Raw genomic sequence first — 24,894 nt, 5'->3', positions numbered from 1 at the left:
GCGCCGTGCGGATGCCGAGCAGGACCCAGGGAAGCTCGTCCACCCAGTTAGCTCCACTCAGGCGGGCCATGAGAGCCGACTTTAGGTGACGGTGGAAACGCTCCACCAGTCCGTTCGACTGTGGGTGGTAGGCAGTGGTGTGGTGCAGCTGTGTCCCCAAAAGGCTGGCCATAGCTGACCACAGGCTGGAGGTGAACTGGGCGCATCTGTCGGAGGTAATGTGGGCTGGTACACCAAAGCGGGACACCCAGGTGACGATCAGTGCCCAGGCGCAAGATTCGGAGGTGGTGTCGGTGAGCGGGATCGCCTCTGGCCATCTTGTGAACCGGTCCACGATAGTGAGGAGGTGCCGCGCTCCTCGCGACACTGGCAGGGGGCCCACGATATCCACATGAATGTGGTCGAAACGTCGGCGGGTGGGGTGGAACTGCTGCGGCAGAGCTTTGGTGTGCCGCTGCACCTTGGCTGTTTGGCAGTGCATGCACGTTCTGGCTCATTCACTGACTTGCTTGCGGAAACCATGCCAAACGAACCTGTTGGAGACCATCCGGATGGTTGTCCTGATGGAGGGGTGCGCTATGTTATGAATGGAGTTGAAAACGCGCCACCACCAGGCTGCCGGAATGACGGGACGGGGTTGGCCAGTGGTGACGTCACAGAGTAGGGTCCTCTCACCTGGGCCTACGGGGAGGTCCTGGAGCTGCAAACCAGAGACTGCGGTTCTGTAACTCGGGATCTCCTCATCTGCCTGCTACGCCTCCGCCAGCGCCTCAAAGTCTACCCTTTGGGAAAGGGCATGAATGGTCGGGCGAGAGATTGCGTCCGCCACGACATTGTCCTTAACTGAGACGTGCTGGACATCCGTCGTGTATTCAGAGATGTAGGACAGATGTCGCTGCTGGCGGGACGACCAGGGATCGGACACCTTCGTGAACGCAAAGGTAAGCGGTTTGTGGTCCGTGAACGCGGTGAAGGGGCCTACCTTCTAAGAAGTACCTGAAATGCCGGATTGCCAGGTATAGCGCCAACAGTTCCCAGTCGAAAGCACTGCATTTGAGCTCGGGTAGTCGCAGGTGTTTGCTGAAAAACGCCAGGGGTTGCCAGCGACCCTCAATGAGTTGCTCCAGTACCCCACCGACTGCCATATTAGATGCGTCCACTGTGAGGGCGGTAGGGACGTCCATTCTGGGGTGCACTAGCATCGCGGCGTTTGCCAAGGCTTCTTTCGTTTTAATGAAAACGGCGGTGGACTCCTCGTTCCAGGTAATGTCCTTGCCCGGACCCGACGTCAGGGCGAACAGGGGGCGCATGATTCGGGCAGCTGAAGGGAGGAAGCGTTGGTAGAAATTTACCATACCTACGAATTCCTGAAGGCCTTTGATTGTGGTGGGTTGGGGGAAATGGCGTACTGCATCTACCTTAGCGGGCAGAGGGGTTGCCCCATCTGTAGTGATCCTGTGGCCCAGGAAGTCGATGGTGTCGAGCCTGAACTGACATTTGGCCGGGTTGATTGTTAGACCGTATTCACTCAGTCAGGCGTAGAGTTGACGGAGGTGGGACAGATGCTCCTGACGACTGCTGCTGGCTATGAGGATGTCGCCCAATAGATGAAAGCGAAGTCCAGGTCGCGTCCCACAGCGTCCATTAGCCGCTGGAATGTCTGTGCGGCATTCTTCAGGCCGAACGGCATGCGGAGGAACTCGAAAAGGCCGAACGGGGTGATGAGTGCCGTTTTGGGGACGTCGTCAGGATGCATCGGGATTTGATGGTATCCGCGGATGAGGTCTACCTTGGAGAAGATCCGTGCGCCGTGCAGGTTTGCTGCAAAGTCCTGAATGTGTGGCACAGGGTAGCGGTCCGGTGTTGTAGCCTCGTTCAGCCTGTGGTAGTCGCCGCACGGTCTCCAGCCCCCTGATGCTTTGGGCACCATGTGCAGGGGGGTGGCCCATGGGCTGTCAGACCGCCGTATGATCCCCAATTCCTCCATCCTCTTGAACTCCTCCTTCGCCAGTCGGAGCTTGTCCGGGGGAAGCCTTCGAGCACGGGCGTGGAGGGGTGGTCCCTGTGTCGGGATGTGGTGCTGTATGCCGTGTCAGGGCATGGCTGCCGTGAACTGCAGTGCCAGAACCGATGGGAAATCCGCCAGGACTCTGGTGAAGTCGTTGTCGGACAGCGTGATGGAGTCGAGGTGTGGGGCTGGCAACTGGGCTTCACCCAGGGAGAACGTCTGAAAGGTCTCGGCGTGGACCAGTCTCTGCCTCGGCAGGTCGACCAGTAGGCTGTGAGACCACAGAAAATCTGCGCCCAGGAGCGGTTGGGCTACGGCGGCCAGTGTGAAGTCCCACGTGAACCGGCTGGAGCTGAACTGTAGCTGCACCATATGGGTGCCGTAGGTCCTTACTGTGCTGCCGTTCACAGCCCTCAGGGGGGGACCCGGTGCCCTGTTGTGGGTGTCGTAACTCGTCGGAGGTAAGACGCTGATCTCGGCTCCGGTGTCGACCAAAAAACGGCGTCCCAACAGCTTGTCCCACACATACAGGAGGCTATCCCGATGGCCAGCCGCCGTAGCCATCAGCGGCGGTTGGCCCTGGCGTTTCCCGGGAACTTGCAGGGCGGGCTACAGCGGCGGGCTTCTGCGCCCCACCGCTGGTGGTAGAAGCACCATTGTTTGTTGGTCTCCTCACCCCTGCCTCTGGGGTTAGTGGGCTGTGCTGCTGGGCCTGGTCTGGTCTGCTGCTGGGAGCGTGGCCTGGTGATCTGTGCGATGGACGCCCCACTCTCCTTCTTGGCTTTCCACAGCAAGTCCGCCCGGGCTGCCACCTTCCAGGGGTCGCTGAAATCCGCGTTGGGCAGCAGCAGGCGTATGTCCTCGGGCAGCTGCTCCAGGAATTCCTGCTCAAACATGAGGCAGGGCTTGTGTCCTCCGGCCAGAGACAACATCTCATTCATCAAAGCCGATGGCAGTCTGTCTCTCAAACCATCCAGGTGCAGTAAACGGGCAGCCCGCTCGTGCCGTGAGAGTCCGAAAGTCCTTATGAGCAGGGCTTTGAATTCCGTGTATTTGCCGTCCGCTGGGGGAGACTGTATGAACTCCTCAACCTGGGCGGCTGTCTCCTGGTCGAGGGAGCTCACCACGTAGTAGTAACCAAGGTTATCTGCCGAACGTGGAACTGGGCTTCTGCTTGCTGGAACCATAGGTGAGGTCGCAGCGTCCAGAAGCTTGGCAGTTTCAACGAAACTGCATGAACAGATGCGGCGTCGTTCATCTTCAGTCCAAATATCGTTTGGGCCATCGGGGTCACTAATTGTAGCGGTGTGCTACACGCAGCGCTGAAATAACGACATGGAGTCGGTGAACTGCAGTTACAAAAGATTTTATTCGAACTTCACGGCCTCGCTTTAAAGCCTTCCTGATCCCACCCTCCCCGGGCGCGGATGCTGTAGGGGGCACGTATTCACAGTCCTGTCCCGCGCGCGGATGCTGTAGGGGGCACGTATTCACAGCCCTGTCCCGCGTGTGGGCTTTTTCCCTTGCTGGTGAAGCAGACTTGGCGCCCTTTTGGGACTGGCCTTTATGCCGGCGCGCTGGCTATTTGTGAGCCGGTTCGAGTGCGCTAGGAAGTGGGTCGCCACAGCATTTCATTAACAAACTCTGCCCCAGATAATAATCCTGTGGCTCACGCCTGCTCTCATTTTCTAGTGTGTATCTTCACTCTGTGTTTCTGATCTAGCACCAGGCCTCATTTGGGTTAGTTGCTCACAAAAATGGAAGTCAGGAGTATGTAAAAGGGGCAGATGATTGCTGTCTGGCCATTTGGATGTCAATGAGGGGACGTGTTATAAATCTAAACCTGGCAGTGGAGAGGGAGCTCGCTGTTGGTAACAGGAGCGTGAGGTGTGATCACATGAATAGGGAAGTTACCATCAAGAGGAAGAGTGACTTTTGGAGAGGGGAACAGGACTAAGATCAGGAGGGAAAGTTCAACACATTTAACATGGAGGAAAAGCTGTGATTGGAGGGTGGGGATTGGCTAAAGGCTCTGTCTTGAGTGGTATTGGGAGAGGCTGTTATTTGAAGTGGGAAGCAGTTGCAATCAACAGAAGGGACTATGGTCCATTGACTATGGTTGTGAGAGGAGAGGCTAGATTGAGAAATGGGCAGAACATCCACATTGAGGGTTGTTGAGAGAGACTGAAAATGAGATGGGCAAAGAAACTGCGATGTATAATGGGAGCAGAGAAGTGATTGATTCAATGAAGTTTTAAGTTGGACTTGATTTACATATAAATGGGGCATCATGGTAGTGTAGTAATTAGCACAATTCTTTACAGTACAGGCGACCTGGGTTCAATTCCCGCCACTGCCTGTAAGGAGCTTGTAAGTTCTCCCCGTGACCTTGTGGGTTTCCTCCTGCTAAGGCATACTGGTTGGTAGGTTAATTAGTCATTGTAAGTTGTCCTGTGATTAGGCTAGGATTAAATTGGGGGACTGCTGGGTGGCATGGCTCGATGGGCTGTAAGAGCCTATTCTACGCTGTATCTCAATAAATAAACAAACAAATAAATAAACTAATGCAAATTGAACCTATTTGTGGCAGGATAGTGACTTGCCCAATATCAGCTGTTGTATAAAAAGTAATGTGTTTGTACCACTCAAACGGATGTTTCCTATTCTTGACCCCTTAACATTCTGTTCCCTTCCTTGAAACTTTGTGAAGCTTAAAAGGCAAGCACCCCTGCAGTTAATTGACATCTTCCAGTGAGCAGATGAGACATCTTAACATTAATACATTCAGAGTTCAGGTTTACTCTGTATTTCGAACTTGTGCATAAGACCATAAGACATGGGAATGGAATTCGGCCATTCAGCTCATTGAGTCTGCTCCACCATTTCATCATGGCTGATCCACTTTCCCTCTCAACTCCAATCTCCTGCCTGCCCCCCGTAACTTTTCACACCCTGACTAATCAAAGCTGATCGACCTGTACCTTAAGCTACAGAAAATCTCCAGATGCTGAAAATCTGAGCAACACACACAAAATGCTGGAGGAGCTCAGCTGGCCAGGAAGTATCTATGGATTAAAGTGCAGTTGATGTTTTGGTCCCAAACCCTTCAGCAAGACAGCAGGAACTTCCACCTTAAATTCACCCAATGACCTGGCCTCCACAGCTGCCTGTGGCAAAGAACTCCACAGCTTCACCATTATCCGGCTAAGGAAATTCCTCCTCATCTTCATTCTAAATGGATGTCACTCCATTCTGAGGCTCTGCCCTCTGGTCCGAGACTTTCCCACAATAGGGAACATCTTCCCCACATTCACTCTATTTAGGCCTTTCAACTTTCAATCGGTTCTTCTAAATTTCAGCGAGTAAACACCCAGAGCCATCAAATGCTCTTCATGCAATAAGCCTTTTGTTCCTGGAATCATTCTTGTGAACCTCCTTTGAACCCTCTCTAATGTCAGCACATCCTCTCTTAAATAAGGGGCCCAAAATTGCCCATAATTCTCCAAGTGAGGCTTCACCAGTGCCTTGTAAAGCTTCAGCATGGCAGCCTTTCCTTTATATTCTAGTCCTCTTCAAATGAATGCGAACATTGCACTCGACTTTCTCTACACTGACTCAACATGCAAATTTACCCTTAGGGAATCCCCAGTCCTCCCAATTCCCTTTGTGTCTTGGATTTTTGAGTTTTCTCTAAGTTTAGAATATAATCTATGCTTTTATTCCTTCTACCAAAGTGCATGACCATACACTTCCTGACACTATTCCATCTGCCACTTCTTTGCCCATTCTCTTAAACTGTCTGTGTCCTTTTGCAACCTCCCTACTTCCTCAACTCTACCTACCCCTCCACTTACCTTTGTATAGACCTCAGACTTGACCACAAAGTCATCAATTCCATCATCCAAATTATTGACATACAACATAAGAAGAAACGGTCCTACTACAGACCCCTGTGGAACACCACTAAACATCAGCTGCTGACTAGAAAAGGCTCCCTTTATTCCCACTCTTTTCTTCCTGCCAATCAGTCGACTCTCTGTCTATGCTAGTTTCTTTCTGGTAATACCATGGGCTCATGTGTGGCACCTTGTCAAAGGCATTCTGAGAATCCAAGTACACAACATCAACTGATCCTCCTTTGTCTATCCTGCTTATTAGTTTATCAAAGAATTCCAACAGATTTGTCAAATAAGATTTTCCCTTAAGAAAACTATGCTGACTATGCCTATTTTATCATGTGCCTCCAAGTACCCCAAAGCCATATCCTTATCGACTCCAATGACTTCCCAACTACTGAAGACAGGCTAATTGGCCTATAATTTCCTTTCTTCAGCCCAGCTCCCTTCTTGAAGAGTGGAGTGACATTTACAATTTTCCAGTCCTCCAGAAACATGCTAGAATCACTATTATTGGATAGCTTACCTTCAAATGTACAGGTGTCTCCCCCCCCCCTTTACAAAGGTAGAGCGTTCCTATGAAACATTTCTGAAGCTGAAATGGCGTAAAGCGAAGAACCATTAACTTACATGGGAAAAATTTTCGTAAAAGCGAAAATCCTCTTTGTAATGTGAAAACTGGTTACTAACGTAGGACTTTTGTAAAAGTGAAGTGGTGTAAAGCGAACATTTGAAAAGCGGGAGACACCTGTATTTAATCATTTCACCTTTTTTAGTTGGCTTCTATTTTAAAAAATTTCCCAATCCCTTAATGTCACACTAATTATTGCTCTATTATATGATACGCCCTCTTTTATTTTTATGTTGACTTCGTCAGCCTCAGATCCTATGTCACTTCTTTCTAAGAACTCGATATCACTTTTTACCAACAGAGCCATGTCATCTCCTCTGCCTACCTGCCTGACTTTTCAATACAATGTGTTTTCTTGGATGCTAAGCGCCCAACTATAATCTTTCAGCCATGACTCGGTGATGTCCATACACTGTGTGTATTCAAACATAGCACCTTCAGTCTTGTATCCATCACCCTTTTCAATTTTGTTCTCCTTTTACATTGGAACTCATCCCACTTTTGCCCTATTATCTGCCTGTCCTTCCTGATAGTCTCACTACACAGTGCCTCTGCTTGCTAGCCAATAGCCCTGTCCTCAGCCCCATCACTCTGGTCCCCATCATCCTGCCAATCTAGTTTAAACCATCCACAACAGCTCTAGCAAATCTGACTACAAGGTTGTTGGTCTCCCTTGGGCTCTGGTGTAACCGATCCCTTTTGCACAGGTCATATCTTCCCCAGGAGAGATCCCAATGATTCAGAAAGCTGGAAACCTGCCCCTTACACTATTTTCTCAGTCACACATTCATCGGCACAGGCAGGATTCCAGCGATAACTACCCTGGAGGTCCTTCTTTGCATCTTTCTACCTAGGTCCCTAAGTTCTTTCTTCAGGACCTGCTCACTTTTCCTACCTGTGTCATTGGTGCCAATATGTACCAAGGTTTCTGGCTCCTCACACTTCCCCTTTAGAATGCTGTGGAGCCAATCTGCGACATCTCTGACCCTGGAACCTGGGAGGTAACATACCATCTGGGTGCCTATATCACATCCACAGAATCTCGTGTCTTGTGTCGTGTCATGTCACAGAAACCAGTAACTCCTGTTTCCATCCAAGGGGTCAGTGTGGACATGGTGGAGGATTACAGATACCTGGGTATACGAATGGACAATAAACTGGACTGGTCAAAGAACACTGAGGCTGTCTACAAGAAGGGTCAGAGCCGTCTCTACTTCCTGAGGAGACTGAGGTCCTTTAACATCTGTCGGACAATGCTGAGGATGTTCTATGAGGCTGTGGTGGCCAGTGCTATCATGTTTGCTGTTGTGTGCTGGGGCAGCAGGCTGAGGGTAGCAGACACCAACAGAATCAACAAACTCATTCGTAAGGCCAGTGATGTTGTGGGGGTGGAACTGGACTCTCTGACCGTGGTGTCGGAAAAGAGGATGCTGTCCAAGTTGCATGCCATCTTGGACAATGACTCCCATCCACTCCATAATGTACTGGTTAGGCACAGGAGTACATTCAGCCAGAGACTCATTCCACCGAGATGTAACACTGAGCGTCATAGGAAGTCATTCCTACCTGTGGCCATCAAACTTTACAACTCCTCCCTCGGAGTGTCAGACACCCTGTGCCGATAGGCTGGTCCTGGACTTATTTCCACTTGGCATGATTAACTTATTATTATTTAATTATTTATGGTTTCATATTGCTATATTTCTTCACTATTCTTGGTTGGTGCAGCTGTAACGAAACCCGATTTCCCTCGGGATCAATAAAGTGTGTCTGTCTGTCTACCTTTCCAACTAGGGAAGCTCCTATCACCTATCACCACAGTGCTCGTCTGTTCCTCCCTTCCTTTCTGAGCCACAGCACCAGCGATCCAGTTGCAGTGGCACCCACACCTCTCTCACTGTTGGGTGTCCCCCTCAACAGTAACGAAAGCGGTATACTTATTATTGAGAGGAATGGCCACAGGGGTCCCTTTCCCTCTCCTGACTGTCATCTATTTATGTGCCTCCAACGCGATGACCTCCCTGTAGCTCTGTTGCTCATTTTCCCCTAGACAGTACAGGCCACTAATAAATTGGTAATCTCTCTACTGAAGTAATTTCAATTTACCAAAATATGTCAAGTAAATGTGCTTAATACGTTTGACTTTTATGCACATTCAACCTTGTCAATACAGGCTTCTCCAATCTTTTTGGACAGTTTCAATGGGACTTCCTTTAATCAGATCACCACACATCCTTTGAACTGCTCCCAGAGATTCTGGACTTTGGTCAAATCTTGCACCACTGAGAAATTTGACAGGATGTGATGCTTCACTTCACTCACAGTTTTCAGTTCCAAACCATCTCCAAACTTTGCTTAAAGAAGGTTTTTTTTCCACCAAGTTTATCAAAGCATTTTTCATCCCTAAAATTTTGCACATTGACGACCTAACCCCTCTGCTTACCTGTGTTAAGGCCTCATCCAACTTGTATATTTCCTGATACAACAGTCTCCATCATAATCAGAAGGCAATATGTCATTCTTCACAGGCAAATGACCTCCTCCCCCAATTATCTGTGTCATCATCATGAGAAGGAAGAAGAAAAACAACACAAAATAAAGTGACAACAGGAACAATGGATTGATGAGTTTGTCAAGCTCCCTATCAGCATCCAGTTAATCAGACTCGGGCTATATCAGTACTTAAGTGGAATACCATCCTACAATAGGCTGGCTGCTAGGCAAATAAATGATTCAATAAGAAGAGTGAATTCATATCCCAGCGTGAATCTTAGTCCATGGCCTCATCTTGGCACTCCCGGGGTGGAGGAGCAATACCTTATTTTCCAACTGGGTATGCTCCAAATGAATGGCATGTATATTGATTTCTCCTTCCAGTTAACAAATTCCACCCACCGCCTTCATTCCCTGCTCTGACCTTTTACTTCCCCCGGGTCCCCTCCTCCTTCCCTTTCTCTGATGATCCACTCTCCTCTACTATCAGACTCCTTCTTCTTCAGCCCTTTATATTTCCAACTCACCTGGCTTCACCTATCACCCGGCCTCTTTCCCCTCCCTGCACCATTTTATTCTGGGATCTCCCCCCTTCCCTCTCAGTCCTGAAGAAGGATCTTTGCCTGAAATGCTGACTATCTATTCATTTCCACAGATGCTGCCTGACCTGCTGAGTTCCTCCAGCATTTTGTGTGTGTTGCTTTGAGTCTTAATCACACTGTAGATTTAATATAAAGAGTACCCATAAACCTCTTCATATCTGCTTTTCTGAGATACCTTCAGCACTAAAGCCCCTCTTCCTGAAAACAACCTTAATCTGGGTAATTTTTTTGCCCCTATTTCACTGCTTTAACTATTATCTTAAAGTAGAAAATTCAATTTCTTCTGGGTTCTGGGTTCTCCTGATTAGCTGTTTTAATTTTAGAAAGACTTCATTTGAAGCTTTGTTTAAGTTGCCATGGACAAAATATCTAATTAATATTCCAAATTTGACAGGCTTGTCTAATTTATACTTAGAATCATTATTCCTTATTTAGAAATAATATATATTACTTTTGAAATTCCCCTTTATTAATCTGTACTCCACTTGTTTAATGGGCTAGAAATTGAGTTGTATTTAAATGACTGGACTGAATGCAATGGGCTTGGTTTAGTGAACTAGATTGATACAGATTAGAATTACATTTAGGTTGCTTTAATATCAGAGAATGTATACAGTATACAACCTGAAATTCGTTCTCTTCACAGACATCCACGAAACAAGAGACACCATAGAATGATAGAACATTGAAGTCCCTAAACAAACTCCCCCATCCTTTTCAACAGTAACAGCAACAAAATCATCAGCACCCCTCCCCCCACCAATTTGTGATGGTAAATGCAATATAGAAGTACAGTAATACTTTGAAGCAACTTCTTATGAAATGTTTTAGTGTCAATGCGGATCAAATTTAGCTGACATCGTTTCACTCAACAGAGTAGTACAAAATAGTGTAGAATAAAATCAGGTAATATGATAGGAGAAAAGGCACATACAGTAATAGCAGGCATGGGGCCAATTGGGATTAATCAGTTTGTGTAAAATTGTAAGTAGGTTGTTATTTAAAAAGATAATGGCAAGATGTTTTTGTTCACAAATAATAAAATTAAACTTTGTAGTCAATGTCCAATGTGGATAACATCTGAAAGTCCAATGAAGTACCAGTTGTGCAATTCCCATGCCTATGTTTGAAATTAACAACCATTCTAATTTACACAAATGAGTTTATTAGGTAGTGTTTTCAAAGCATCAATACTTTTCAGGAAATAAGAAATTATATTACCTAATTTAGTGGGAGATAACGACACACCCATTCCGCTAGTTTAAGTATAAATAAAAGGTGTTTCTCAGTGTCTTATGCCAGATGAGAAAATGGCTTTGAAAGCAAGAGTGCTTTTATGTGTCTTTCTCATTACCTCCTTTGCGCCGAGCCATGGTAAGTCAGAAATTATGCATTGTTAAGACATTTAGTGTTCAAAAGTGACATTGTTTATTGATGAAAGAACAATTCTCCTTATTGTATTGGGTTGATTTCAGTGCCTTTAAGATAAAAAGTACAAATTAAAACTGAACAAAATGCGGGGTGTGTTTTCCTATTTTAACTTTATTAGTCTCATCATAATTTGAGAGAGAAAAGCAGAAATAAGGGTCAGCTGAACAATGTGTGTGACCCATTTGCTGTTCAAGGGTATATGTCATTGTTGTTAGCTTTCCTTATTTGTTGATGAGCTTTAACCTGTGTTGAAGTAATTTTACTAACTGAATTTTTGTTTGCAATACCCACAGAATACTTCTTAACAACAGGTAATGAAAATATCCTTAAATTAAAGTTTACGTTTTTGAGACTGTCATGTAGAAGCGAAATGAGGTTGGTTGAATAACATTTTTGACTAAACAATCGGCACCAGTTCCTGTGCCTCTCTTTGGAAAGCACTGTTTTATGTATAATTGCTATTCCCTCAGTTAGTTACCATCCTGCTTTATCGCCATTGGCATTTTACTTCAGAGTTCTCGCATGTCTTTTTTTTCTGCATTGCCTCTTTTTAGCTGAAACCTTGTTAATTCACATTGCTACCACTTTCTTCTGAGTACAAGATGTTAACACATAAAGGTGGATGAAACTCCTTTTGGGTGCTCTGTGATTCTGTGGGATGAGGAGAATAGTTCTGGGGAGGACAATATCTTCCAATCTAATTATACTTCAAGCTACAAATTTAATTCTATCAATTAAAGTTGGTAGAACTTGGGGTTGCAGTAGATACTCCTGCTATCTAAATATATCACAGGAATCCACGATTCACTGCTGACACAATGCAGATGTTGTAGTCAGGAAATTCTACTTGCGTATCTGGTGGATACAGGAGGGATGAGGAGGTGAAGGAATGGCCGATGCAAACTGCTTCTCAATGGCATTATAGAATTAAGCTTCCATGCAAGCAGATACTTTTCCTCGACTGTAGGATCAAATGATAAAGAATCCTGCTTGCACTTCATACTGGTAAAGATTGCCATTGATATTATAATTGAGAGGTCCATCACTTCTATGACTTTTTCAGTGAGATGAAGACATCTTTTGGAAAGGACATAGAATTTCTGGAACCAGTCAAGACCATGCCAATGATGAGCTTAATGTTTTCTGACCTGTAACATAGCCAATATTCCAAAGGGGAGGAAAATCCCTAGGAAGTTGGTCTTGGGTAGTGGAGATGTTATAGGATCGCTGTGGCCCAAAACCACTTCATTTGGTATTATAGATATTGAGAGGGAGCGAATTCATGAGTTATATAACCAGTTACATTGCCTTAGTCAACTGCAGATCTTCCTCCATTGACCTTGGGGACAATGAACCTAGGTGAGAGAAAATCCTTCCCCCTGATTCAACAGAAAGATAGTCTTGGCTACTTGAAGGACTACTCTCCTTCATACACTTCCTGCAGAAAGACCATCAACAAATTAAACATAAGTAAGATGGTTTCATAATTATTGTGAATTTGCCTATTTTAACCAAGAACATTATGCAGTCACCCCACCCCCAGGTGAGAACTGGCAGCTCAGCAGTCAGAGGCAACTGAGACCCAAAGAAAAAATGAAATGACTTACATTTCTGTAGCACTGTCCTAATTCCAGGATGGCCCAAATGTGCATTATAGCCATGTACTGTGCAAAATACTGTAGACAGTTGCATCCCACAAATTCTCAAAAGTAGCATTTTAATACTTTAACAAATCATCTGTTTTGGTTGAGGTAAAATTGAGAGCCAATTTCCTTCTTTTTCTTAGAATAGTGAAAAGGAATATTTTTTCCTTTCACAAATGGGCAGCTTACTCCAGTTTCTCGACTGGAAGACATTGCTTTCAATTTTATTTTATTATTTATATGAAATACTTCAACACCTCTTTATACTTTACAACCATGGATAAATCCAATATTGCAAATAACTGAAAATGTGCAGCTTGGGTGGTTAATGGCTGGGTTGAGTTATTCTCCAATCTTGGCAATCCATTTACAAACGTTCCATCTCCATATGAGGAGACATCATGAAATATTCCATCTGTAAGCAGGTTCTTCAGAATTGTATCAGTCCTGGATGGGATTTTAAAAAATGGTAATTTCTCGGATATTCTTGGCCTTGCTAAATTCTCTCAGTCTACCTCAAACCCTTTATCTCTTTGATCCAATGATGTTGTTGTCAGTGTCCCACTGAACTTCAAAAATCAAAATAAAAATACACAGCTGCTGAAAATCTAAAATAAAAAATCAGAAATGATTCCTGATGGAATGTACCCTTGGGTTTTGAAGGAAGTAGCTGGAGAGATTGCGGAGGCATTAACAATGATCGTTCAAGAATCGGATGACTGGAAAATTGCAAATGTTACTCCATTATTTAAGGAGGGTGGGAGGCAGCAGAAAGGAAACTATAGACGTGTTAGCCTGACATCAGTGGTTGGGAAGTTGTTGGAATAGATTTTTAGGGATGAGATTACGGAGTACCTGGAGGCACATGATAAGATAGGCCAAAGCCAGCATGGTTTCCTGAAAGGAAAATCGTGCCTAACAAACCTACTGCTTTGAGAAAATTACAAGCAGGGTAGACAAAGGAGATGCAGTAGACATAGTCTACTTGGATTTTCAGAAGGCCTTTGACAAAGTGCCGCACATGAGGCTGCTTAGCAAGATAAGAACCCATGGAATTACAGGGAAGTTATTAGAGTGGTTGAAGTAGTTACTGGTCGGCAGAAAACAAAGAGTGGGAATAAAGGGATCCTATTCTGGCTGTCTGCCAATTACCAGTGGAGTTCCACAGGGGTCGGTGTTGGGACCGCTGCTTTTTACGATGTATGTTAATAATTTAGATTACGGTATTAATGGATTTATGGCTAAACTTGCTGATGATACAAAGATAAGTGGAGGAGTGGGTAGTGTTAAGGAAACAAAGAGCCTGCAGAGAGACTTAGACAGTTTAGGGGAATAGGCAAAGAAGTGGCAACTAAAATACGATGTTGGAAAGTGTCTGGTCATGCACTTTGGTGGAAGAAATAAACGGGCAGACTGTTATTTCAATGGGGAGAGAATTCAAAATGTAAAGATGCAAAGAGACTTGGGAGTCCTTGTGCAAGATACACTAAAGGTTAACCTCCAGGTTGAGCTGGTTGTGAAGAAGGCGAATGCAATGTTGGCATTCATTTCTAGAGATATTAAAAATAAGAACAGGGGTGTGATGTTAAGGCTCTATAAGGCGCTTGTGAGACCCCTCTTGGAGTATTGTGTGCAGTTTTGGGCTCCTTATTTTAGAAAGGATACACTGACATTAGGGTTCAGAGAAGATTCACGAGAATGATTCCAGGAATGAAAGGGTTACTGTATGAGGAAAGTCTTGCAGCTCTTGGGCTGTATTCCCTGGAGTTCAGGAGAATGAGGGGGGATCTCATAGAAACATTTTGAATGTTAAAAGGCCTGAGCAGATTAGATATAGAAAAGTTATTTCCCATGGTAGGGGATTCTAGGACAAGAGGGCACAACTCCAGGATTGAAGGACATCCATCTAGAACTGAGATGCGGAGAAATTACTTTAGTCAGAGGGTAGTAAATCTGTGAAACTTGTTGCCACGAGTGGCTGTAGAGCCCAAGTCATTGGGTGTATTTAAGGCAGAGTTAGATAGGTTCTTGATTAGCCAGGGCATCAAAGGGTATGGGGTGAGAGCAGGGGAGTGGGGATGACTGGAAGAATTGGATCAGCCCACGATTGAATGGCGGAGCAGACTTGAGGGCCAAATGGCTTACTTCTGCTCCTATATCTTATGGTCTTAAGGTCTTATGATAGACAACACCAACAAGGTGGACAAACAACCAAAAAACAGTGCAAATACAAAAGAGAAAAATTAATAATAACAACAACAATAATAATAATAATAGAAATCAATTGATATTCATATTGGCTATCTTCAAGCAATCAATTTTGTTTCCTAAAGATTTTCTACGCTGTGTAAAATCTTATAACAATTCTATAGTACATTACTCTGTTGTTGATTATACTTTTTTTGATACATTTCATCTGAGGATTAGAACTTTATCCAATACTTGCTGTAAGATTGAAATTAGACTCACTGTTCTGTAAATACCTGGCTTTTTTATGCTACTTGTACAGGTTTATTGTCCTTTTCACTTCTGTTTCCTGTTCTGTGAACAGAAGAGTAGTGAAATTTTCTTTTGGAAATCCAGCAGTCTTCTCTCTTCATTCAAATTGCAGTCTGGGAACATCTCATCAAGCCAAGGGGATTTATGTACCTTTACGTTGACTAACACATCTTATACCTCCTCCTTTAAAGTAGCTATTTATCTTTGAATATCATCGTACTCATCAATGAGTTCTCGAACGAGTGTCTTTCTCTCTCGTGTGTACAAAGGCAAAGTATTTATTATGTCCTCATCTTGATCCTCCAGTTCAATGGAGATTCCACATTAGTCTCCAATTGACCCTGAATGACTCTTTTCCTTGATAATTGTTTCAAGCAATTTGTGCCACTTTCAATTTTTTTCCAAAAGAAAAAAGCTTTTCCTTTGGGTTTCAAAGCAACAAAGGATTTATTTCCAGCAGATACTGATGTTATAGCCAGATTCCAATTATGGAGTGTTAGGGTTCACTACATAAAGTTCAAAGTACTCTTATTATCTAAGTATGTATACTATAGAGAACCTTGAGATCCGTATCCTTACAGGCAGCCACAAAACAAGGAAACCCAGTAGAACCCATTAACAAAGAAAACCGTCAAACACCCAATGTGCAGAGAAAAACAAATTGTGCAAACAATACAAGTAAACAAATGACATTCAGAACTGAAGTTCATGACAGAGGAGTCATGGAAGAGTGGAAGCAAACTATTGAAAGCATGGTGCAGGTCCACTTTTCCAAAGTTCCCACATCATGATCTTTAGAAACATGATTTACAAATTACACCGGTGGAGATTCAGCACCCATGAATTGTCTGTCGTCCTTCTCTTTTCGGGACGTAACAAACAGACAATTGAATTAAAAATTTTCTCAGCTGCACTGCTGGAACTGGAGAAAGAGAGATAGTTGTTAATTTTGAGCAAAGACAAATAAAGTCCATTTTACATATGAAATAATAACACTTACCTTGCACTGACCTGACAGTGAGAGCTTCTGACTACCACAAGCACATCAATAATTATTATAAATGATGATTGTAATCGATTATTACAAGCACATGGATTATTAGATACAGCATTCACAGCTAAGGAGATGACCTGACCAACTGACAAATGCAGACTGTGGCATCTCCCTCTTACACTTCCTACGTGTGCAGAGATCAGACTGGCAGACTTGCATCTTCAATATACACATTCCCAATGAATGGATATTTCAGTGCATGACAATTACTATTGTAATCCTTTACTGTTCAGTAAGTTTGATAAATATTTGAGGCTTCTACAGAAATAAATAGTTATTCCTTTATTTATATTATTTTGACAGAAACAATGACGGCATGGGAGTCAGCCAGTAATAAAACAATCTTTGAGAATATATTGATCCTCCTTAAAAATATAAAATACCTTTACATTAAAATTGTAAAGTTCAAACTTTCAAAACCATAATTTCAGAAGATACAGTGATCCAATAATCTGTTCTGAAGCTACAAAGATAATTGAAAAATGAATAGATTTTTTGAAAAAACTTCTGCAGCCCATTCACACGTACTGATCAAAATCGTAATCTTTTGGATATTTTCCACAAGAGGCCTCCTAAAATCAAATGCTTCTGGAAACAATTTTGTTGATTATTACAGAACAGGATAACATTGGCCCCACCAAGAACTCTGGAAAAACAGGGTTTAAAAAATGAGATTCTCAGATTTGATTCTATTATAATCAGCTCATCTCAAGCACGCAGAGTTTGTCAGAATTGGAAGTGTCCAGTTTGGAAAGTAAAGTAAATTAAATAAATCTGCCCAATAAATTTGCCAGACACAGCCAATAACTGTTGCTGTTACAATTAACTAAGTATTCATGGAGCAGGCATTCAAGCAGCTGAACAAGTGGCTAGAGACACGAGAGACTGCAGATACTGGAGACTGAAACACCAAACATCTGCTGGAGGAACTCAGCTGGTCGAGCAGAATCTGAGGACAGAAGGGGCTTTTCCTCCAGCAGATTGTTTGTTGCTCCAAAGAAGGCTTCCTTCAATAGTAACACACACAAGTCAGCAGGTCAGGCAGCATCTATGGAGGGAAATAAACAACTGACTTTCTGGGCAGAGATCCTTCATCAGGAATGGAAAGGAAATGGGTGGACACCAGAAAAATGATGATGTAGAGGAGAAATATAAGCAGACAGTGATAGGTGAGACCAGGTGACGGGGGACCCTCCATCGATGCTGCCTGACCTGCTGAGATTCTCCAGCATTTTGTACATTTAGAGATAGAGTGTGGAGTAGTCCCTTCTGGCCCATCGAGCTGCACGGCCCTAGAAATCTTCACGATTCAACCCTAGTCTAATCATGAGACAATATACAATGACCAATTAACCTACCAAATGGTATGTCTTTGGACTCTGGGGGGTGGGGGGGGGGGGGAACTGGAGCACCCAGAGAAAACCCATGCATTCCACAGGAGGGATGTACTGACACCCTACAGAGGATGCTGGAATTAAACTTCAAACTCCAATGCCCATGCTGTAATACCACCGCGCAAACTACTGCACTATTCTTTCAAAGTATCCAGCATCTGCTAAACCTCTTGTGTGTTCCTTCAAAACACGCATGTCCAATGTAACAGATGGATATTGACTGTCCTACTCTTCCCTACATTAGCTTTTTTCCTTAATGTACTAGTCATTCTTCATTAGTTTCTTAACTTTAAGCTGATCTGAAATCTTGAACAAAGTTTGGTGATTGAACAGAGGCAAACAATTCTGACTTTATTACTTTGAGGTGTGCACTGAGAAGGAAATTAGGGAACAGGTATTAAAATGCCCCTTGCAAACATATGGATCGATGATAAAAAGATAAAACTTCATTACATTTATTTGAAAATTGTTAAGTTTCAACCTCATTTATTTCAAATTCTCGTTTACTGAATCACAGCATACGGTTCCTGCCAATACAGCTGTGGGGGATATTCATCCGATTGCTCCTGTGATTATGGCTGTCATTACTATGGCAACTGTTGTACGGATTTCTGTGACTACTGCGCCTACATCGATTATGGTAAAGTAATATTTAAATATATGCTCTATTTAAATTATTTTTTTCCTGTAGGCTCTCCAATTTATTAAAGGGGATTAGTTGGAAGGTTTTCACATGAAAGCAGTTTGACTTGGGCCAGAGGATATGAGAGAGCAGTGTATAATGTGGTCGTTAGCATCAAGATTTCTCTCCTGCATGTCAAATGCAGGATGGAAACAAGCAACTTGGTCCATTTGGCCCATGTGAAATAAAACATGTTATACAATGCATATAACTATGATTCTGAACAGGGTTTTTTGTAATTTATTGTACCTGAGAATATTTATAGCAAGCTCCTGATGATTCCTCAAGCGAATGATGATGCACTGGTTTACAATGATGTTCAGACAATGAGACTGCTTTACTAATATTGATTGAAAACAAATTTTATTTTATTTTTATTGACATACAGAGTGGAGTAATTCTTTCCAGCCGTTCGAGTCGCGCTATCCAGAAATACCCCAGGTTAATCCTAGTATAATCACAGGGCAATTTACAATGACCAATTAACCGACCATCCAGTATGTCTTTGGATGGGGAAGGAGACCAGAGCCCACAGACATAACCCACGCAGAGAGAACTTACAAATTCCTTACCGGCAAAAGCGTGAATTGAACCCAGGTCGCTGGTACTGTAAAAGCATTGTGCTAACCACTATGCTACCGTGCCACACCTGCCTTCGGTTTCTCTCCACTACCATGAGAATGTAATTGCCTCACTTAAGGCAATGCAAAAGTTCTGGGGTTTGTGTGAAATTTGGGTTGTATGTATGTAGCAGGGTGAGGGGTGGAGATTTTTACACTCTGTTTGACAGTTTGGTCCTGAAGATATGTGGGAGTTGTGTATAATGTGATCGTTAGCATAGAGATTTCGCTGGATGCTCCATCTACACATGCTGAACTTTGTATTTTCAATTCTGCCACATATTCAATTAATTCAGAAAAAGCAATGAATAAAGCAAATAATTCAATCTTTGTCTTTACCTCTAGGATACTGTGGTATTTCAACTCCAGGTCAGTGATATTTAACGTCAATTTTCTTATAAAATTGTTAGTTTATTTGTGTGGGGATTTTTTAGAAATCAATTGAGATTCGTATAGGCTATCTTCAAGCAATCATTTTTATTTCCTAAATATTTTCTACACTGCCTAAAGTCTTAGAACAATTCCGTGGTAAATTAGTGAGCTGTTGATTAATCTTTTTTTGATGCATTTCATCTGAGGATTAGAACTTTATCCAATACTTGCTGTAAGATTGAAATTAGACACTGTCCTGTAAATACCTGGCTGTTTCCATGCTACCTACATTGAACAAAGGTGCCAGGTTTATTGTCCTCTTCACTGCTGCTTCCTGTTGTGTGACCAGAAAAGTCGTGAAAATTTCCGTTTGAGATCCAGCAGTCTTCTCTCTTGATTCTGATTGCAGTCTGGGAATATCTCATCTAACCAACGGGATTTATGTATTTTTAAGTTGGCAAACACATCTAATACTTCCTCCTTTAGAATAGCTATTTATTTTTGAATATCACTGTACTCATCAATGAGTTCCCCAACGAGCATCTTTCTCCCTCAGGCCAACATATCTTATACATCCTCCTTTAAAATAGCTATGTGTTTTCAAATATCTCTGTACTCCTACACCATGATCTTTAGAAACACGATTTTCAAATTGCATCTGTGGAGATTCAATCCCTACTCCTACATCATGATCTTTAGAAACACGATTTTCAAATTGCATCTGTGGAGATTCAATCCCTGCTAATTTCCTGTACTCCTTCTCTTTTCGCGACATAACAGACAACTGACTATAAAAACCACTTAGCTTTACAGCTAGCACTGGAGAAAAGAGAAGTAGCTGTGAATTTTGTTCAAAGGCAAATAAGGTCCATTTTACATATGAAATAATAACACTTACCTTGCACTGACCTGACAGTGAGAGCTGCTGACTACCACAAACACATCAATAATTATTATAAATTATGATTGCAATCAAATATTACAAGCACGTCAATTATTATATACAGCTTTCACAGCTAAGGAGATGAACTGACCAAATGACAAATGCAGACTGTGGCATCTCCCTCTGACACTTCCTACGTGTGCAGAGATCAGACTGGCAGACTTCCATCTTCAATATACACATTTCCAATGAATGGACATTTCCTCAGCCGGCCATTTCTACTGTACTTCCTTTCTATTCAGAAAGTTTGATTAATGTTTGAGGCTTCAACAGAAATAAATGATTCTGTCTTTATTTATATTATTTTGACAGAAACAGCAACGACATGGGAAACAACAGGTAATAAAACAATCTTTGAGAATATATTGATCCTCCTTAAAAATATATAATATCTTTACATCAAAATTATAGATTTCAAATTTCAATATCAAAATTTGAGAAGATACAGTGATCCAATAGCAACAAAGGACGAAGTACATTTGAGAAATGAGTAGATTTTTTTGAAATTAGTTTTGTAGCCATTTCATACCTACTGATAAAAAAAAATAACCTTTTGGATATTTTCCACAAGTCTCCTCCTGAAATGAAATACTTATGACAGCATTTCTGTTGATTATTGTAGAGGGATTACACTGGGATCCACCAAGATCGCTGGAGAAATAAGTTTTAAGAAGTAGTCAGTATTACAGTTTGGTACAGACTGGATGGGCCGAATGGCCTATTACTGTGCTGTCATTTTCCTTGAATGTGTGACTAAGACCATTATAACTGCTTGCTAGGCACTAAACTATATCATTCCAATTCCTGTACTCAGGCTGTAGCCTTCTATATCCTGGCAATTAATCATCTAAGAGCTGTACTTGTTAATGTAATGAAAGTCAATGTCGCATTCACCTATTTAGTTTCCAACCACACTCTGATCCTCTGCTCATGGCCAGATTTTCTCACCATCTTTCCAGGTTACCCCTCCCCCCATAAATATCAGATCCAATTTGCTTCAGTGCCAGCTCCACTCTAAGGAAATCAAATTCATCCTGTCTAGTCTCTCATCTACATGCTTACTGCCCATTACGTTGCTGGTGAGAGGGAAAGGGGAGGTTGCAGGAAGCACATCAGATACATTCAGTAAAGATTTATGAACCATTGGCTTGGAATCAGATGACCTAGCCTGGTGTTTCAGGGCTGGGTGTGACTGCTTCTGGGCTACACCATGCCCCGGCAAGCTTTCTCTGCCACCAGTCTCACACCTCTCCTGCGGCACTCCACCCTCACCATTGTCAACATCCTTTGCTCCCACTGTACTTCCAAACTTGTTTTCTACTCCACAATGAGAGATACATTTCCCTGCTAAATCTTAGGCATCCTTTGCTTTTTACTTGTGATTAAGACTTTTGCACAGTACTGTGTATCTTTTTGGACTTAAAATCTTTAATACTCCAGAGTTTCAACATCAATTAAGACAAGATATTTTGTTTCCGTCTCAATTATCTTAGACAGCCATCTCTCTGTGATTGGATGCTGTGTGTATATTTTACAAGATGTAGTGCAGTAACTTATTGTGGTGACTTTGAAAGCAGCTTCATCGAAAGGAAAAGGACAGAAGGTTAATATGTAAAACTTCCATACAAATCACACAATAATCTGATTTGCAAACATATTACCATTCCCCATCATCACTGGATCACCCTCCTGGAATTCCCATGTAAAGATGCAAGAGGAGCATTCGAAGGCCTGTTACTATTCGAGTGGCCTCTCAGCAATATGTAGGTGTGGCAGTGAGAGTTGGCTTTGCTGCAGGCACCAATGTGTGAGAATGGATCCAATCAAAAGATCCTATGAAATGGTCCTTACCCAATATTATAATTAACAGCACAGCTACTAGGGTCAGACTGGATTCATCAGAATATATCCTGAAATAACAAGCAGTGAATTAATCATTAAATAATTTGATTATTTGTGATTTATGTAATTGAAAATGCAGACAGTGCTCATTTAGACTTGCGAGGCAATGATGCAGAGCAGATGGAAGCCAAGAGTGTGGAATAAGAGAAATAATCAAGGAAAATGGTGAGATTTAGAAAACATCAGAAAAGGAGGTATAATTCACTTTTACACTGAAGAACTGAGGCAAAAGTTGGAATGTCTTTCAAGATTAGATTGAATGTGTGGAAGAGGAATTGAAGGAATGTGGAAATAGGAAGTGTTAATGTAATTAGAACTTTTGATGTCTGTGTAGATAAATTTGAAATTGATCTTGACATTTTGTTGAGCAATAAAACGTTAAATCTTCAATACTTTGCAAATTTTAATAGACAACCTGTCATAAATAGTTTATTATTGTGTATGGTCATTATGTTTTCTGATTTTAATTTTTTTTCAGTCTTTACACAACCACTAACAGGTAACTAATTTCAAATGCTATGCATCTTTACCTAAAACTATAGATATTTCTACAAAAAGACAATGTAAATGATGATTTATGACTGGGTCCAGTATTTGCTACATAGGTGATATGCATGTCTTCACCAAATAACTGTTTTCATTTCTGACACTTAAATGTTGATGAAAACTTAACAACAAAAACATTATATTAAACAAACCAATGCAGTTTATCAATATAAATCTATGGCAGACCAGAAGATACAGTGATCCAATAATCTGTTCTGAAGCAACAAACGTCAACAGGTCATTGAAGATGATTGTGCAATTTTTGAATAAACTCTTGCAGTCCATTCACACCGACTGATCAAAAACTTAATCTTCTGGATACTTACCACAAGTGGCCACATTTTTGTTGATTATTGCAGAGAGGAATAACATTGGGCTCCACCAACAGCTCTAGAAAAATAAGGTTTAAAAATGAGATTCTCAGATTTCATCCTATTATAATCAGCTCATCTCCAGCACACTGAGCTTGTCAAGTTGTTAGAATTAGAGGTGCCCAGTATGCAAAAGTAAGTAAATTAAATGAATTTGTTCTAGCCAATTGTCAAACACAGCCAATAATTGTTCTTGCTACAATTAATAAAGAGTTCAGGGAACAGGCAATCAAGCAGCTGATCAAGTGGCCGGAGACACGAGAGGCTGCAGATGCTGGAGTCTGAAACGTCATGCAATCTGCCGGAAGAACTCAGCTGGTCGAGCAGCATTTGAGGACGGAAAGGATTTGCACTCCAGTTGATCATTTGTTGCTCCAGCTTGTTCAGTAGCTACACAATCAAAATGCTGGAGGAAGTCAGCAGGTCAAGCAGCATCTATGGAGGGAAATAAACAGTTTGCTTTTTGGGCAGGGACCCTTCATCAGGACTGGAAAGGAAGGGGGCAGAAGGCAGAATACAGGTGGTGGATGGGAGGAATACAAGCAGGCAGTGATCGGTGAGACCAGGTGAGGACCCTCCATCGAGCTGCCTGACCTGCTGAGATTCTCCAGCATTTTATTTATTTAGAGATACAGTGTGGAGTAGGCCCTTCTCGCCCATCGAGCCTCAATACCACAGACCCCCCTGAATCAGCTCTAGCCTGATTAGAGAGCAATTTACAGTAACCGATCAGCCTACCAGATTGTACATCTTTGGACTGTGTGAGGAAACTGTTACACCATCTTCGCAATATGTACAGCATCAGTAGCATCTCATGTGAATCCCTTCAATATGCACATTTCCAATGTAACAGGCGGATATTGGTTGTACTGGTCATTTGTACATTAATTTCTTTCCTTCGTGCTGTTCAGAAATTTTGAACAAAGTTTGGAGATTGAAAAGAAGCAAACAATTCTGACTTTATTATTTTGAGAGGGGCACTGAGAAGGAATAGAGGGAAGAGGTATTGACATGTCCCCTAATAAAATATGAATCAATGATAAAGAGATAAAGCCTCATTACATTTAATTGAAAATTGTTAAGTTTTAAACCTCATTTAATAGTAATTTGTCATTTACTGGATCACAGGAGATGGTTCCTGCCATAACAACTGTGGGGGATATTCATATGGTTGCTCCTGTGATTACGACTGTCGTTACCATGGCAACTGTTGTATGGATTTCTGTGCCTACTGTGCCTACATGGATTATGGTAAAGATACATTTACAAGGCAAACTATACTTAAATATATGATCAAAAGGGAATCCAGCTTATTAAAGGGAATTATTTAGAAGGGTTTGACATGAAAACAGTTTGGCTTGGGCCAGAGGATATGAGGGAGCAGTGTATAAAGTGATCTTTAGCATCCAGTTGGCCCATGCGGAATAAACCATTTAATCCAGTCCCATTTGCCTGCATATAGTCTGTATTGCTCTGAAGTGTTCCTGTGTGTGTCCAAGTGCCTCATAAACATGATATACAATGCATATATTTACAGCAAGCTCCTGATTCCTCGAGCAAATAGTGATGCACTGGTTTACAATGATGTTCAGACAATGAGACTGCTTTACTAATATTGATTGAAAACAAATTTTATTTTATTTTTATTGACATACAGAGTGGAGTAATTCTTTCCAGCCCTTTGAGTCGCGCTATCCAGAAATACCCCAGGTTAATCCTAGTATAATCACAGGGCAATTTACAATGACCAATTAACCGACCATCCGGTATGTCTTTGGATGGGGAAGGAGACCAGAGCCCACAGACA

At 42.5% G+C, this 24,894-nt stretch overlaps 1 protein-coding gene across 1 annotated transcript in view; it reads left to right on the top strand.

The window, feature by feature from the left end:
* The first annotated feature begins 11,359 nt into the window (after positions 1-11,359).
* Positions 11,360-24,894, top strand: part of LOC140715453 (scavenger receptor cysteine-rich domain-containing protein DMBT1-like) — a 46,257-nt gene continuing 32,722 nt past the window's right edge. Inside the window, exons 1-6 of the mRNA XM_073027655.1 lie at positions 11,360-11,372; positions 18,169-18,291; positions 19,299-19,322; positions 20,581-20,607; positions 22,649-22,669; positions 24,216-24,338. Of these exons, the coding sequence (XP_072883756.1) occupies positions 24,302-24,338 (37 nt within the window). The 5' untranslated portion in view covers positions 11,360-11,372; positions 18,169-18,291; positions 19,299-19,322; ... (1 more) ...; positions 22,649-22,669; positions 24,216-24,301. The remainder of the gene's footprint in view (positions 11,373-18,168; positions 18,292-19,298; positions 19,323-20,580; positions 20,608-22,648; positions 22,670-24,215; positions 24,339-24,894) is intronic.

Source organism: Hemitrygon akajei, chromosome 23 (assembly GCF_048418815.1).
Source record: "Hemitrygon akajei chromosome 23, sHemAka1.3, whole genome shotgun sequence".
NCBI lineage: Eukaryota > Metazoa > Chordata > Chondrichthyes > Myliobatiformes > Dasyatidae > Hemitrygon > Hemitrygon akajei.
Note: the sequence above shows the minus strand (reverse complement) of the source record. Positions and strands in the feature narration are given on the sequence as shown.